The sequence below is a fragment of the Elephas maximus genome, chromosome 1 (assembly GCF_024166365.1).
Source record: "Elephas maximus indicus isolate mEleMax1 chromosome 1, mEleMax1 primary haplotype, whole genome shotgun sequence".
Classification (NCBI taxonomy): Eukaryota; Metazoa; Chordata; class Mammalia; order Proboscidea; family Elephantidae; genus Elephas; species Elephas maximus.
The window spans coordinates 134024222-134042279 of NC_064819.1; the positions used below are offsets into that span (position 1 = coordinate 134024222).

The 18058-nt window shown below is 36.0% G+C and overlaps 1 protein-coding gene across 5 annotated transcripts in view; it reads left to right on the forward strand.

The window, feature by feature from the left end:
• The window catches only part of SMAP1 (small ArfGAP 1), a 207306-nt gene that overhangs the window by 119943 nt on the left and 69305 nt on the right, over positions 1 to 18058 (forward strand). For all 5 annotated transcript variants that reach the window (XM_049895294.1, XM_049895303.1, XM_049895313.1 and 2 more), the window contains one exon: positions 5878 to 5958. In XM_049895294.1, the coding sequence (XP_049751251.1) occupies positions 5878 to 5958 (81 nt within the window). The remainder of the gene's footprint in view (positions 1 to 5877; positions 5959 to 18058) is intronic.

The window sequence follows — 18058 nt, forward strand, 5'->3', positions numbered from 1 at the left end:
TGTTTTGGAAATGAAAGCTTTGATTTGGGAAATGGTTGAGTCACAGTAGGTAATGCCGTTGAGTGGATTCCAACTCATAGCCACCTTATAAGACACAGTAGGACTGCCCCATAGGGCTTCCAAGGAGCAGCTAGTGGATTTGAACTGCTGACCTTTTGGTAAGCAGCTATAGCTCGTAACCACTGCACCACCACGGCTCCAGGTAATGTCTAGTTATCCTTAAAAGGTTACAGCTTCCTTATGTCCGGTATGAAGTCCAAGGGCTCTCAGTCAAGCTCATATCCAGGCACTTGAACAGATTTAAAAATCTGTTTTGAGAAATATACCCAACTTTGAAATATACCCAACTGTTAGATTATGTTAGTGTTCTTAATGTTCAAAGCAAAATGCCAGTTTTGACACATGGTCATCTGGTAGCAAAAGCATATAGATTGCTCTTCAGTTTTTTAGCACTTCAAACATTCAGAAAGTTCGGCTTTGTGTTGACTTTTTTTTTTTTTTTTTATAATAACTTTTATTAAGCTTCAAGTGAACGTTTACAAATCCAATCAGTCTGTCACATATAAGTTTACATACATCTCACTCCCTACTCCCACTTACTCTCCCCGTCTTGAGTCAGCCCTTTCAGTCTCTCCTTTCTTGACAATTTTGCCGGCTTCCCTCTCTCTCTATCCTCCCATCCCCCCTCCAGACAAGAGTTGCCAACACAATCTCAAGTGTACACCTGATATAATTAGCTCACTCTTCATCAGCGTCTCTCTCCCACCCGCTGACCAGTCCCTTTCATGTCTGATGAGTTGTCTTCAGGGATGGTTCCTGTCCTGTGTCAACAGGAGGTCTGGAGAGCATGACCGCCGGGATTCCTCCAGTCTCAGTCAGACCATTAAGTTTGGTCTTCTTATGAGAATTTGGGGTCTGCATCCCACTGCTCTCCTGCTCCCTCAGGGGTCCTCTGCTGAGCTCCCTGTCAGGGCAGTCATCGATTGTGGCCGGGCACCAACTAGTTCTTCTGGTCTCAGGATGATGTAGGTCTCTGGTTCATGTGGCCCTTTCTGTCTCTTGGGCTCTTAGTTGTCATGTGGACTTGGTGTTCTTCATTTTCCTTTGCTCCAGGTGGGTTGAGACCAATTGCTGCATCTTAGATGGCTGCTTGTTAGCATTTAAGACCCCAGACGCCACATTTCAAAGTGGGATGCAGAATGATTTCATAATAGAATTATTTTGCCAATTGACTTAGAAGTCCCCGCAAACCATGTTCCCCAGACCCCCGCGCTTGCTCCGCTGAGCTTTGAAGCATTCATTTTATCCCGGAAACTTCTTTGCTTTTGGTCCAGTCCAATTGAGCTGACCTTCCATGTATTGAGTGTTGTCTTTCCCTTCACCTAAAGCAGTTCTTATCTACTGATTAATCAATAAAAAACCCTCTCCCACCCTCCCTCCCTCCCCCCCTCGTAACCACAAAAGTATGTGTTCTTCTCATGTTTACTATTTCTCAAGATCTTGTAATAGTGGTCTTATACAGTATTTGTCCTTTTGCCTCTGACTCATTTCGCTCAGCATAATGCCTTCCAGGTTCCTCCATGTTATGAAATGTTTCAGAGATTCGTCACTGTTCTTTATCGATGCGTAGTATTCCATTGTGTGAATATACCACAATTTATTTACCCATTCATCCGTTGATGGACACCTTGGTTGCTTCCAACTTTTTGCTATTGTAAACAGAGCTGCAATAAACATGGGTGTGCATATATCTGTTTGTATGAAGGCTCTTGTATCTCTAGGGTATATTCCGAGGAGTGGGATTTCTGGGTTGTATGGTAGTTCTATTTCTAACTGTTTAAGATAACGCCAGATAGATTTCCAAAGTGGTTGTACCATTTTACATTCCCACCAGCAGTGTATGAGAGTTCCAATCTCTCCGCAGCCTCTCCAACATTTATTATTTTGTGTTTTTTGGATTAATGCCAGCCTTGCTGGTGTGAGATGGAATCTCATCGTAGTTTTAATTTGCATTTCTCTAATGGCTAATGATCGAGAGCATTTTCTCATGTATCTGTTGGCTGCCTGAATATCTTCTTTAGAGAAATGTGTGTTCATATCCTTTGCCCACTTCTTGATTGGGTTGTTTGTCTTTTTGTGGTTGAGTTTTGACAGAATCATGTAGATTTTAGAGATCAGGCGCTGGTCGGAGATGTCATAGCTGAAAATTCTTTCCCAATCTGTAGGTGGTCTTTTTACTCTTTTGGTGAAGTCTTTAGATGAGCATAGGTGTTTGATTTTTAGGAGCTCCCAGTTATCGGGTTTCTCTTCATCATTTTTGGTAATGTTTTGTATTCTGTTTATACCTTGTATTAGGGCTCCTAGGGTTGTCCCAATTTTTTCTTCCATGATCTTTATCGTTTTAGTCTTTATGTTTAGGTCTTTGATCCACTTGGAGTTAGTTTTTGTGCATGGTGTGAGGTATGGGTCCTGTTTCATTTTTTTGCAAATGGATATCCAGTTATGCCAGCACCATTTGTTAAAAAGGCTGTCTTTTCCCCAGTTAATTGACACTGGTCCTTTGTCAAATATCAGCTGCTCATACGTGGATGGATTGTGTTGACTTTTATTCTGTTCCTGAAAAGCATTATCGAAACACATGGTTTTAGAGAACTTAGTTTAAGGGAGCCTTGGATATAAACTCTGTCTGAGTTCTGGAAGTTCGTGTATCCTCCTGTTACCACAAAACAATATAATGACAGAGTTAGCTTAGTTAGCCCTCTTACAAAAGCTTTCACTGACTTGTGAATTACTCTTACACTCATTGCTTTTTATTAAGGGTTATTAAAAGAAAAGGATAATAAGAGAAATACTTTCAAATTTTTTCTGCTTTTTTTTTTTGGCTTTAAAGAATAAAGATTTATTTTCTCACAAGTTAAGAGGCTAGAAATCCAAATTCAGGGTACCAGATATAGGGGAAGGCTCTCTCTCTCTCTGCCAGGTCTGGGGGAAGATCCTTGTCTCAGCTTCTGAAGCCCTGGCGTTCCTTGGTTCCTTGGCAATCTTCTCATGACATGGCGTCTATCTTCCTCCCTTTGTGCTTGCTTGTCTCTCTGTCTATGCTGCTCCTTATAACAGTATCTGGTCACTTTCCTACCTATAGAAAACATTACTGGCAGAGGCAGGGCCAAGATGGCAGAGTAGTCTGATGCTTCCAGTGGTCCCTCCCACAACAAAGACCAAAACTTACTCTGTTGGTTCCACATCTTCATCTTGTGGTTGGTCCGTACACTATGAGGCTTTTTTTGTTCAGGCTTTCCAAGCAGCTGTCCGTGGTGATTGGTTTTTGCCTGTTCTGCCTTCTTGTTTTCTCTTCCCTCTTCTTTCTCCTAAAAGTCTAAATTACCCTTCTAGCTGGACAACTTCCACAAAACAGGCTTCTTTCCAGCCAGCATCCCACCTGTAACCAAGCCCATTCCCTCCTCAGGAGCCCATTTCTAACCACTCTTTTTCTGCTATTCTTAAAATTGCCGTTGAAGATATTGTTTATTCATGCCTTATATTAATAAAGATCTTTGCTATGAAATTCTTTTAGAACTTGGAATCAGGACTAAGGTCTGTCTTTCCTCTTTTTTGTACCAGACAACAAATAAAATTATGGTGTCTTATGTATGGGTAGTGCTTTACAATTTAAATTTACAATTTTGTTTTACAATTTGCGGAGTTCTTTTTTTTTCTTTGAGGTTTTTAGTCCCTTTTATGTTTTGTTTTTAATACAGAAATGCACATAAAACATATGTCTAGTTTAATGACAGATTATAAACACCATCTCACCAGTGTTGAAATTGAACATTGTCAGCACCTCAGACGCTCCCTGTAGGACTTACCCTATTTATAAATAGTCCCATCCCTTAACCAACATCCTGACATTTATCGTCAACACTTCTTTACTTTTCTTCATAGTTTTACACTAATATACACATTCCTAAACTGCATGGTTTATCTATTTTTGAACTTTATGTGAATGGTTTTGCAAAGCCTTTTGGCCTATTAATTATAGGTGTTATCTTTCCTGAGCCCTGATGGCACAGTAGTGAAGAGCTGTGGCTGCTAACCAGAAGTTTGGCAGCTAAAATCCATTAGCTGCTCCTTGGAAACCCTATGGTGCAGTTCTGCTCTGACGTACAGGGTCACTGTGAGTTGGTATCAACTGGACGGCAAACGGCAACAGGATTTTTTTTTTTTTTTTAATTGTTTGTCTTAGTTATCTAATGCGGCTATAACAGAAATACCACAGTTGGATGGCTTTAACAAAGAGAAATTTATTCTCTCACTGTCTAGTGGGCTTCAAGTCCAAATTAGGGCATCAGCTCTAGGGGAAGGCTTTTTTTCTCTGTCAGTTCTGGAGGAAGGTCCTTGTCATCAGTCTTTCCTGGGTCTGGGAGCATCTCAGCACAAGAGCCTCAGGTCCAAAGGACAGGCTCTGCTCCTGGCACTGCTTTCTTGGTGGTATGAGGTTCTCAATCTCTGCTAGCTTCCCTTTCTTTTTATCTCTTGAGAGATAAAAGGTGGTGCAGACAACACCCCCTTTTACTTTGGGTGGGATTGTAACACCCTTATCAGGTCACATGCCTGATCCAAAGTAAAAGGAAAACTCCTTTTACTTTGGATCAGGCATGTGACCTGATAAGGGTGTTACAATCCCACCCTAATCCTCTTTAACATAAAATTACCATCACAAAACGGAGGACAACCACAGAGTACTGGGAATCGGGGCCTAACCAAGGGGATACACACATTTTTTGGGGGGGGGGGGACGTAATTCAGTCAATGAGGTTGTTGCTGGTTTGGTTTACAAGCAACAAAAATTCTACTCAGAGAGCGGTTTTGTCCAATACTGTCTTAAAAGCACAGGTGCAAACACAACCTTTAGGTATTTTGACTATGTTCTGTGGCTTTATCATGTTGCCTTTTCTAGGCTGATCAGTTTATCTTCTGTTTGCAACCAAGAAATGAAGGACTAGGTCAGTGCTCAGTTGCAGTAGTCATCCAGTTCTAGATTTCTAGTCCCCTCTTCCTTCTAAATGGCTTATGAATATTCTTTGTCCCCTCTTTATTTCATTTTTCTTTTTTTTGTGACATTTTTGTGGCCATTTAAAGTCAAGTTTTTAGTATTAGTATATCCTGTTTCTTCTTTTGGGAAGTAGGCAGGGTGAAAATTGTGAACATCATAATACCATTGTAGTTTATCTTGACTGCCATGGCTTATAAATATACTAGTTAACTGGTTCTGGTCCCCAAGAACTATTTTCAACATTTTTTTTTTTCCTGAGAAAGTTATTGTATTTGCCCTTTTTTAGTCAAAAAGCTATGACATGGACTGAAAAAGTATTTGGTGATCCTTAAAATTTAAAAGTGACTTTATACTTCTTCCCTTATATTTACCTTTTATAATCTCTTTTTCATCCATGTGATAAGGAATTTTGTTCCATCAGTTACTTTATTTTCCTTCTTATTTAAAATTCAACTTTATGATTGTTTTTAGAAGTTTTAACCTTATGTAAGAATATAGTGAGAATTTATTGAACAGAGGTCTTACTTGTTTAGGACAAACACAAAACAAACCCTAAATATACAAGAAGTTCTAAATTGTTTTACTTTGTCTTAATCTTTTTTTTTTTTTAAAAGAACTGATATTCTTTATTGTGTCATCAATATATAACATCAATGAAAGTATTAATTTGCTGTTTAGTTTTATATTTCAGTATCACCTGGATATTGTCATCATTGAATATTTCTCTCTCAAATGATGATTCGAACTAATAAAATAAAAAATGTGTTAAAAGTTGACCTTTTAAAAAAGTAAGCTTACTATCAAAATTTTGGACTATGTTTTAGAAAGAAAAGGAAAAAAAAAAGGAAGAGAAAAAGAGAGAAAAGGAACCAGAAAAGCCTGCAAAACCTCTTACAACTGAAAAGGTAAAATTCCTTTATTTTTTTAAACCTATAAAGATTCCCATCTTATTTGTATACTTATGTGTGAATGACTTTCCAGGTATTCACGATATTCAAATAATCATTCAACAAGCATTGAGTGAATATCATGTGCTAAGCTTGTCTTTCTAGCTATCCTGTATGATTTGTAATCAGTTATTTTTATGTGCTTATGGATCATGTGAAGTTTTTCTAGGGCAGGCACTCTCCTGTTAATGACATAGAGGGGATGTTTTTAGTTCCCATATATTTAATCTCATCAGGGAGATAAGTCATGTCAAAAGGTACCTCTTATAAGGTAACTCACTGGGACAAAATAAGAGTGGTGCAATTAAACTTAAGTGGAAGTTTAGAGAATGAAGAGAACATACCTGGAAGGGTCCTTGAGAAAAGACTCCATACTAAAGATTAGCATTTGAATTAGATCTTGAAGTATAGGTAGGATTAAGGTGGAGGCAGGAATGCATCAGTTGGAGAGAACAACTTGAGGACAGGCATGGGAACTGGGAAAAGACAAAGCATGTTTAGAAAAATATTAAGTAGTGCAGTTTGAAGAAAGGTATATGTCTATGTATAGAAAATAGTGAAAAATAAAATGAGAATGGTAGAGCTCAAATTCTAGAGTGCCGTAAATTTCATGTTGAAGTCTTAATTTTTTTTGGGGAGAATAGACTGTGGCAGTATTTTAGAGTTTCTAAAGCAGGTGATGTACCTAATTCAGAAGGGTACTTTTAGAAGATTAACTTCCCAGTGACATGCAGGGTAGTTGTGAACAGATGAACTTGCGGTAGGAAGAACAGTTAGACTTTTCTGATGGAATTGGCTATGTAATTATGGTAGCTTGACTTTGAGTGCATTTCATCATACTGGCATGGTAATGGAATTTCCAATAAAGGGAATATCCTTGACTTTAGTTGTTGAAATTTTAAAAAATCAGCTTTATTGAGGTATAAATTACACACTACAAAGTGCGTCCATGTAAAGTGTACAACAGAAATATACACTGGTTCTTTCTCTGTCACTTACTAAAGTCACTGCCTTCAAAACATTACAGACTTTCAACACTTAAGATGTACCACTTATCCTAAGATGCCCCAATCCTTAGTGGAACAATCAAAACTATCTACCATCTGGCCCTTCGCCTGCCCTCCTGCATTCTCCCTTTGTTCTTCACACCATCCAAACTTCTCTACTGTTACCTAAACTCACTTTCCATCCCCCTTCCATCTTTCCGCTTACTAAATTGCCAAGAATGTCCTTTCCTCTCCCCATATCTTACTTACCTAAAGCTTACTTATTCTGCCTTTTCCATGAAGCCTCTCTAAACATCTCAACTGGATTTGCTTTTTCCCTTCTTCAGAATTCTGGTGACAATGCCACACATTTGATTTTATTATTCCTACCACTGGGTTTTTGTACCTTGTATTATTGTTTAATCGTATTGTTAGATAAGTTTCCTTATCTAACATAGACGCATAAATGTTTTGTTTCATGAGATTATTACATCAATCAGGTGGGAGCCAAGTCTACTATTTCTTTGTATTTTTCCAGTTTCTTGTGTGTGTGTAGTAGATACTTAGGATAAATACGCATAGATTGATCAATTTGTTGATGTTTTCCATCTCATAATTCCTGTTAGTGTCTTGATTCTAAGGTCATGCAGAAATATTGATAAACTGCTGTTTATTAATAGGCAATATTTTAAGTACCAAAGACTGTAAGACTATCTTACTTTGTGAAATTCTTTGGAATATTTCCCTGAAATACTTTTCAGTTAGTTTCTTTGAATATTAACTGTTATTTGTGGTAGTTTTAGTGATAGACTACTGAATTGAATTCTTACCTCTCACCAATTTAAATTTAGATGTTAAATATTGTAATAGTTTTTAAAAGGAGTGATTAAATTGGTGCTTATAACCTGATGACTTAAATAGCTTTGATTCTCCTCTGAAAACGTTCTTTTTAGTGTGAATCACTAAGAAGCTAAAAGTGAAATCTCTCACAGTTTTCTTGTTTGATTAAGGAATTTAAAATCATTGCTAGTTTTTATCTTTTTCCAAAAACTTGAAATTTCAAAAATAAGAAGTTTATGTAATGCCTTATTGTTGTGTTTAACAAGATATAAAACTTAACCACTTTTAAAACATCATGTTTATTTTTTCTCTTTAAAAAAAAAAAAGATATTTCACCATTAAAATAGTCAAGATTTGATGCTGCTGGTGACTTGTATGTTTTGTAGCCTTGCATGTAAATACCTGCCTTTTGTTGCCTGCTGTGAAAAGAGGCCACAACAGTAACCTCCTGAGTCTCTGGACCTGGAGCCTGAGAAAAGCAGTTGAAGGTTTGTGAACAGTGAGGAATCTAGCACTTTTCCTTTTGGTACATAGATTTTATTAAACCCAATTCACACCTCATCAGTTATTCTTGCTCAGCTTGCCAGAGGTTCAGGACTCCTGCTGCCGAAGGTGGGGGCCTTGCTGAGAGAAAAATCACATAGTTGCTAAAACTTCAGCTCCTTTCTTAATTGTGTGCTCAGAATAGTACAGAAAGTATAAGGAGGAAAATACATTTAAAAAGTATCACAATGGGGAAACAGTGGAAGAAAAATAGCACAAATAAAGAAGCTTTGTGTCTTTTTCTTTCTAGTCTCCTTGAACTGACATTTTCGGTCAGCATGTGTAATCTGTAAAGGAGAAATTAGTAGTAATAGCAGTGAAAATAATAGCAATGTTAATCAGAATAATTTCATGACCATAATAGTAATTGACATCATTGATGGTCTGTATGCCAGGAACTGTGCTAGGTGTTTTACATACAGGCCTTTTTGTTTTTCAGTTTTACATTTTAAATTATGACATATTTAGAAAAAGTATGTACACCTTTTATGTACAGTTGTACATACACAATTTATATGTAAAGTGACCATCCATGTTGCCACCACCTAGGTCATGAAATAGAACGTGGCTATCACCCTAGAAGCTGTCCCACCATAACCCTTCCCGATTAAAAATCATCTCTCATGTCCCATAGATAATCTTTTCCTTGGATTTGAAATATACCCCTACCATTAAGATTACTTCACATCCTCTGCAGAACATGGCCTTGTCAGAAATTTTAAGTATTTGCAGTTTGGTGGGTATGTTACGGTATCTCGTTACATGTATTTTTGTTTTTGTTTTAATTGTGCTTTAGATTTACAGAGCAAATTAGTTTCCCATTCAGTGATAGTTCATACACAAATTGTTCCATAACATTGGTTGCAGCCCCTGCAATGTGTCAATACTCTCCCCATTAAAAAAAAAAAACAAAACCCAAACCCGTTGCCATTAAGTTGATTCTGACTCATAGCGACCCCATAAGGAAGAGTAGAACTGCCCCATAGAGTTTCCAGAGAGCTCCTGGTGGATTTGTACTGCTGACCTTTTGGTTAGCAGCCCGATGCTTAACCACTGCACCACCAGGGTTTCCCTCTCCCTGTTACTACCCTGAATTCCCCATTTTCGTTCATCCAGTTTTTCTGCCTTCTCATCTTTGCTTTTGGGCTGGTGTTGCCCTTTTGGTCTCATATAGATGATTGTTTTAAGGAGTGCTTTCCTCATGGGCTTTATTCTATAGGTCTATTATTAGGCTGAAACGTGATCTCTGGGAATGGCTTCGGTTCCAAGTTAGAAGGGTGTCCAAGGGCCATCGTCTTAGGGGTTCCTCCAGTAAATCTGGTCTTTATTATGAATTGAAATTTGTTCTACATTTTTTTCCCTCTCTAACCAGGACCTTCTTTTGTGATCCTGGTCAGAGCAGTTGGTAGAGGTAGCCGGGCACTATCTAATTTTTGTCTCAGGCTAGTGGAGGCTGTGGTTCCTGTGATCTATTAATCCATTGGACTAGTTGTTTCCTTAAGTCTTCGGTTTCCTTTACTCTCCTTTCCTCTGGGTGGAAAGAGACCAGTAGTTGTATCTCAGATGGCCACTTGTAAGCTTTTAAGACTCTAGATGCTACTCACCAAAGTAGAATGTAAAGCATTGTCATTATGAACTGTGTTATGCCAGTTGACCTAGATGTTCCTCAAGACTATGGTCCTTAGCCTTCAAGCCCAGTAACTCAGTCCTGCAAGGTGCTTGGTTATGTCTAGCATATTTCCATGACTGTGCTTATTATATATATGAAAATACGTGTAGCACATGCAAATATATACGTAGAATATCCACAGCCAAACCTATATATGCACGTGAGTGTACTCCCATACGCCCTCCCACATTTATTCATCATGCATACCTACCTGTGTATCCACTCATAAATTATTATTACTGTTGTTGCAGGATTGTATGTTATAGTATTTACTGTCGTTGCCTTTTATTCTTGTGTACCTCTCAGTGTCTTCTTAGTGTACCTCTCAGTGCCTCGTTATGTTTCTGTATTCATTTTCTTGATTACTAGTGAGCCTGAGCACCTTTTCATACATTTGTTGCCTATGTGGATTTTCTTTTTTGAAGTCTCGGTTCAGGTCTTTTGCCTATTTTTCTATTGGATTTCTGCCTTTTCCTCACTGATTTGTAGCAAGCCAGGTATGCATTGCAGATAATAGGCCTTTTTCAGTTATATGTTTGCAAATATTTATCACTCTGTTTCTTTATGGTTTGTGAATCAGTGATAAAGGGCATCTTTGTCTTATTCCTGATAGAGAGTAAGCTTTCAGTGTTTCTCCTACACGTATTATTTTTAATCCTCACAAAAACAAGGTTCTTTTTGTTGGTCGCATTTTATAGATGAGGGAACTAAGATTCAGAGAGAATGTATGATTTGCCTAATGCTAGTCAGTTTAGTTGGAGAATTTATGGAGTTTGGATTGAAAAAGTAAGGATTTATTTTATTTATCTATCTATTTTAAGGCAGCACAGATGAAACTCTGTCTCACATTTCTTTGTGTGTTTGTTTTTAAAAGAGTAATACTTTGTAGGGATTATTTATTCTAGACTACATTTTCTAATTCTACTTATTTTCACCAGTAATTAAAGCCATTAGTATGGTTCTTGACACATACCCAAACCAACTCCACATAGTAATGACTTAATAAATAGTTACTTAAAGAAATTTATTTTGGGATTGGAAGAAACCTTACTTCTCTAGTCCAAATTCCTTATTTTATAGAAAAGGGCTAAATCCCAGAAGGACCCCAAGTTACTAAGAAGTGACTTGTTCCATTGCTAGCAGCTTAGGCATTCAAACCCAGGTCTTCTTGTTTCAAGTCTTGTTTTTTATATTGTTGATGGTAGTGTTTTTTTATTTGAAATATATGTGACAATTTGTAGTCCTATTGTACATTCTACATCGTTATATACTGAACTGTCTGGGTTTCTCTTTAAAAAAAAAAACTCCTTTTATATACTGTTTTATCTAGTGAATTAATAACTGTTATTGATTTGTTAGCTTCTAGTTAGTGACTTCTTCCTTCTTTGATTAAACTTTTCCTTGCACAGTCTACTACTTTTGCTTTAATTGTGTTCCCCTCCCCTTTTTTATTGTAGTGAAAACATACATACCAAACATCTGCCAATACAACTTCCACATTTACTTACAGCTCAGTGATACTGATTACATTTTTCATGTTGTCCCACCGTTATTGCTATCCTTATCTAAAATATTCCACCATCATTAACATACTCTTAGTGGTTCCTAAACAAAAAACTCCTCCTTTCTTCTTTCACCCTTGGTAGCCATTAATAATCTTTGGTTTCTATATATTTGCTTATTTCATATAAGTGAAATCACACAGTATTTGTCCTTTTGCAACTGACTTATTTTGCTCAGCATAATGTCTTCAAGGTTCATCCATGTTGTGGCATATATCAGGACTTCATTTTTCTTTATGGGTGAGTAATATTCCATTGTATGTATATACATTTCACTTATCCATTCATCTGTTAAAGGACATTTTGGTTGTTTCCACTCTTTGGCTGTTGTGAAAAGTGATGTAATGAACATTGGTGCACAGGTTTTTGTTTGTGTTCCTACCTTATTTCTTTTGAGTATATACCTCAGTTTGAGATTGCTGAGTTATATGGTAATTCTATAGTCAGCTTTTTGTGGAACCACCAAACTATTTTCCACAGTGGTTGCACCTTTTTACATTCCTACCAGCCGTGGATGAACGTTCCAGTTTCACCACAACCTTGCCAACACTTGTTTTCTGGGTTTTTTTTTTTTTTTTTGGTTATTGCCATTCTAATGAGGGTGAGGTAGTAATTGCATTGTAGTTTTGATTTACATCTCCTATATGGCTAATGATGTTGAACATATTTTTGTGTGTTTATTGGCCATTTGAATATCCTCTTTGGTGAACTGTCTGTTCAAGTTCTTTGTTCATTTTTTGGTTGGGTTGTTTGTCTTTTTGTTGTTAAGTTGTATTTCATTTTTACTTAAATCTCTCTGAGGTTTGTATTTTCTGGTGTGGTAGCTTATATTACTAATGAGGTCAGTAGGAGCCACATTTACTTTCTTTTCTGGGAGGAAGAAAGGTAAAACTTAAAAAAAAAATTAATGTAAAAAAGTGTTTCTTAGTGCAGATGTTTGCCACTGTCTTCTTGAAACTCCTGAGAGAAAATCAGTTCACAAAGTGGGAAAAAAAATTACAGGAAAGGAAATAGAAAAGGAGCGATACTATGGGAGAGAGGAAGTCCTCTAATTTTGATAATACTGACTACCATCAAAAAGTTTAAGATAATAATAAGTATTTAAATCTTTAAGAAGATGATGTAGGTGAATAATAATTTTATTTTAAACTAGTTGGAAAAGAAACAAAAACAACCCACAGGTTTACTCTTTGAACAATCTTTTAGGTTAATAAAATTTTAAAAGTACATTTTTATTTGATAAATACAAGCACAGGGTACATTTGTAAATGTATTGAATCTTAAATTTCAGTGCTGACATATAAAAGTAACCTATTGAAAACTGAATAAACTGTTCTTAGTAATCCATTACAGTTAAATTAACTGGCTCATTGCCAGATACTTTATTGTTAGGTTATGTTGTTTGCTATGTGACAGAGAAATTTATACATCCACCAAGCTCTGAATGTAATTTAAGCTAAATAAACCTTTCATGTAAAGCATGAATTCATTTGAGAATAAGGTATTGCCAATAATTACTGCTGTTACAGAAATCATGGAAACATATGGTCTAGATGAGCAAGCACAACAGATGTCCCATAGAACATCTTTATAAATGGGTTTGGAAGATTCTTTATATTTTCCTCAAATCATTTCATTTTCATCTTAAAGCTGGAGCTTAGAAATTAGTTTGACAGTGATTTTTTGTCAGTTTTTTTTTTTTTTTTTTAATGATAGATTTAAGATCACTGTACATTGGGCTTAGAGAGGATTTTATTGCTGCTTCCCTGTTGTCCATGTTTTATTAGGGCATAGATTGCTAGTTGTTGCTGACAGTGCCCTGTCTTTCTTTAGCTATTAATGTTTTTAAAAAATCTTTTCTTATTGAAAAAGAGATTATATTGACATTGCTGAGTAACAGGAAATCATTTGTTCTGTCCAGTAAATTTATAGAGTTTCTTATTCTTTAACTAAGGGACTCAATAAATGTATTTTTCCATCCAGAAGATTTTTTTTTTTAGTTGCGGTAAACAGATAATGTATAACAAAACATTTGCCAATTCGACATTTAAATTTAACTGTGTTTTTAATAAAGAAAATCTGTATATATTGTATGATAACTTCTAAGGATCAGTTCTTAAAACTGAACTTGTTAGATTAAAGGATATGGACTTTTAATGATATAGTTAACAAAATATTAACAAACTTCTGAAAGATAAGGATGGAAGAGCCTAGACTTCTTTAGTTCAGTTCTCATCTCTGCTACTTACTAGATGCCTGACCACTTTGAACTTCAGTTTTCTCATGTAAACCCATTAATTCAACAAATATTTTTTAGTACCTATCTCATGTCAAGCACTATTAACTGTGGATAGAGTTGGGGGTGGAGGGCAGGGGGTAAGGGGACTATTCTCTGCATTGTAGGATGTGTAGCAGCATCTACCAATCCTGACAATCAAAAATGTCTCTAGACATTACCAAATTTCGCCTGGAAGGCAAATTTGCTCCACACTTGAGAACTGCTGGCTCAAAAACTTGATCCATGAAACTGGGTCTTAGTACAAGAATGAAAGCTAGTCAGCTATGTGACTCACTGGAGGGGCACCAGTGAGATCAGAGTTTCGTTTGGATAAAGACATAAAATCCTTTTCTCAGCAAATTTCCTCAGATGCCAAAAGAAATAACATATTCATGTATATGAAAAAAAGTTTATAATAATGCCATTTAATGAAAGGTGAAATATAGAATCAAGTGCACTAGAAATCAGCAATTTTCTTAATAAGAATTTACCCAGAGTCAGGTTTATCTTTTAAAATCATACATCTTTGTATCTAATTCCTATCTGATCAGAGTCATTTGCATTTTGGGGGAAAAGAAACACAACACTAGGGTGTTTGGATAAAAATCTGATCAGATACATAGCCTTGAGCCACAGAAAACGTTAGCCTACAACCATAAACTATTTTTCTTTATCTTCTGGAATATTATTTTATGATACTTATTTGTTTAGATTACCACTGTTTTATGAAAGTATTGCAATGCCAGAAAAGCTGGGAACAGTAGAGAAAGATTTAAATTTAATTGAAAATTAGTGGTGGCACTGGGAAAAATGAAAAGATAACTAAGTCTGAGTGCTTACAGAATAAAGTACACATGCCCAAGCCCTTCAAAGTCTGGCTGTTTGCTTCTATTTTCAGCTTTTCTTTTAGTTAATCCCTTCCCAAACCTAGACAAGTTCCAGCTGCACTGAGTAGAAGACATTGTCTCCTGAACAGGGCATTCTTATTCTTGCCTCCATAGCTTGATTTGATTCTAAACTGTCCCCTGTGTCTGTCTCTCCTTTCCACTTAACCAAGTCTACATTTCTTCCCAAGTGATATTCAGCCTCGTTTCTTCTTATAGCCATTTTTCTTTCTTAAAAAAGCCAAGGAAAAAATAGAAAGGAATACCAGTTTTCAGTAACTTGCCATCTTACTATCCACAGTTTCACAACTTTTAACATTTTAGTTTTTTACTGTTAGTCCTTTTTTTTCTTTGTAAACTGTATTAGTTTTGCCTTTTGTATTTTTTCCTGTCCCCTGATATTATATAATGAGCATGTTCTTATGCAGAATTTTTTAGTATAACAGTTTTATTAGCATCATCTTTTCTCTTTAATAATCATTTGAAGATAACATGAATTATGGCATTTATTTTGCCTACCATTTAGCTGAATGTTCTGTTTCTCAGAATTACAATCTTTTTCCTTGTAATCATGCTGTCTCAAAAATTATTCTTAAATATGACATATAAACTTTCAAAACACAGCAATAATTTATTGTACCTATAATGGTATTTTTTTTTTAATAATGGTAATGCTTTGTACTAACCTGTGGTAGTTAGGGAAAGGAAAGTTATAGACTTTCAGAGTACCCAGAAAAGTTTGACTTGTCCTACTGAGTGATGATCATCAATTAAGAAGTAGAAATATGAATATTTTGTTAGGCCATTTTACAAATGAGAACAATAATGAATTGAGAATAAAATAGACAAATTATACACATAATTTTGTTTAAATGGACAAATCTAATCTCTTAAAATACTTCTCTCCACCACCCATTTATACACCATTTAATAGATGACTCATAATAATTAAAGGGTAATGATTTGAGTTTTTAATTATATATAATCTAAAAATATAAAAATTTGATATATCATTTTTACCTTCTCTTTCTACCTTTCTCTCTTCCCCCAAAAGACTTATTCTTTGAGTTCTAAGCTTATATTACCCTAGGTCCAATAGTATATGCTTTGTTTGGTAGTTTTGGGCTTTTTACAGATTAAAAAAAAATATTTAAAAATGCACACAAACTTCAAAAAGTTTCAGAATCTATCCCTTACTAACTTTAAGATCATTTTCTTTAGTCCTTAATTCTTCTGGTTGCATTTAACTGAAAGCAATAAAATGTATCTGAAAATAAAAATGTGTGGGGATGAAGGGACAAGGTGTTTATCCACTCATATGGGAGGCAACCATGTTCTATTTTTTAAAAATTATCTGACTATATACATTGAAGAAACCTCTGCCCTTGAGAATTCCCTGTCTCCTTGACTTACAGCCTGCCAAAAGATAGCTGCTCTAGATGCACTTCTTTGCCTTTGAGGGTTTCCTGTAGGTTTATGGCCTCCACCACCATGCTGGCTCCCATTATTGTTACTGCATTTGATATTCTTAGCTGTGGATCTGGAGAAATAGACAGGATTTTGTTTTCTGATGGCAGTGTTAATCTTGAGATGTTTCTACAAAATGATTTTTATGTGTAGCTTATAAAAACAAGTTTCATCACTTCACAGTTATTACATGTTATGAACATCTTTAGAATCTGATGAGGAAATTGATGGCAATTGATATTAATAGCCTTACAGAGACCACTATGCAGACTGATCCATCCATCCCCCCCGCCCCCCACCCAGTGTTCTCCAGGCGTTTCATCATTTGAAGCTTTCGTTTTAACTCCATAGGCTTTGATCAAATGTCATTAGAGTCTTCAGCTATGAACACTATTAAATATTTTATTGCTTCATCTTACCTGAATTCAGCTGCCCAAGTATGCCATCTGACTTCTCCACCCTCACTCACGTTCATGCCCCTCTGCCAAAGTGGGCATTGCTGTTCTAGCCACTATGTTATTCAGCGTGACTTAAGATGAGACTGATCAAAGTAATCTTATGCAGGATTTGGTTAGACAGATTGGTTGCTCTGGGGTAGATTAAAAGCTACCATCATTTTGAATCCAGATGTTTGATGCCACATTGATGTTGTCATTGGTTAGTCTTTCAGACCTGTCTTGACGTTTCCCTTTTTAATTTCTTACTTAGTTGTGTCTTATTTTATAGTGAACTATCAGTCACACTTATCATGGCATTGTCAGCACATTGTGCTGTGAGCTGCTGTACATTACTAAATATTCACCCATCACGTGGAAATAGTCTAGATCATAGGAGTCCAAACGAGTAGGCAAAGGGTAGACAGATACAGAATTAACTGTTTACTTTCAAAGGTTAGACTAGAGCCTAGGGTTTGATGATGATGATAATCTTAGCATTTTATAAATTTTTCCTACTGCAGGTTGGTTCATAATATTGGTATTGCTCACAGTTTTTGCCAGTAAGTGGTGCTGTGTTGACTAAATAAATATATTCCATTTTACTGCTATCTCTGAGTACAGTAATTTATGTTCTCAAGAATTTTCTATAATGTTCACCATATTTTGAAGTGTAATACCTACCCTGAGGACCAAAACCATATTTCAACATCAGAATCTAAGTTATTTGAGTATAGTTATATATGATAAAATAAAATTGAAAAAATTCATTTCTTTTCACAGTTTTATGGATAGATAGTTGTGTAAGTTGTCTTTCCAGCCATGAAGCTAGGCTGATAACAGACGCACCAGATATTTGTGGAATTTGATGCTCTTCGTAAAGGACTATGTATATAAGATGTGAGAGGTGATGCATAATTATACCAAATATATATATATTTTAAGGCTTAATTTACAAGGATAATTTGTCAAACTGACCTAAAGCTCAGGAGGGACAGAGACCTTCAGTATAGCATCTAAAAGCTTTTAATTCAGTGTCATGTTGCAATCAGCTGTTGATACTGGGGTGTGAGAAATTTAAGGACAGGATCATTTTCTTGAGATGAAAGTCAGGCTTAAGAAGACAGTAGGCTGATAGAGGATGGTTGTGTTATCTGTCAGTCGCCATACACACTATGATGTGTTCTTCAAAAGTGTATGTGTGTGTGTATGTGTTATATTAGAGATCCCTTGAAAGATTTTTGGGAAGAAATCTTTGAATTTAGTGCAATAACTATTAGGATGCTTGCGTTGTACAAGGCATGCTAAGCGGTTGGAAAGAATATAAAAATGATGAAAACAGAGCGTACCCTCAAGAAACTTAAAATTCAGAAAGAGTGAGTGATTGAAAGGGGG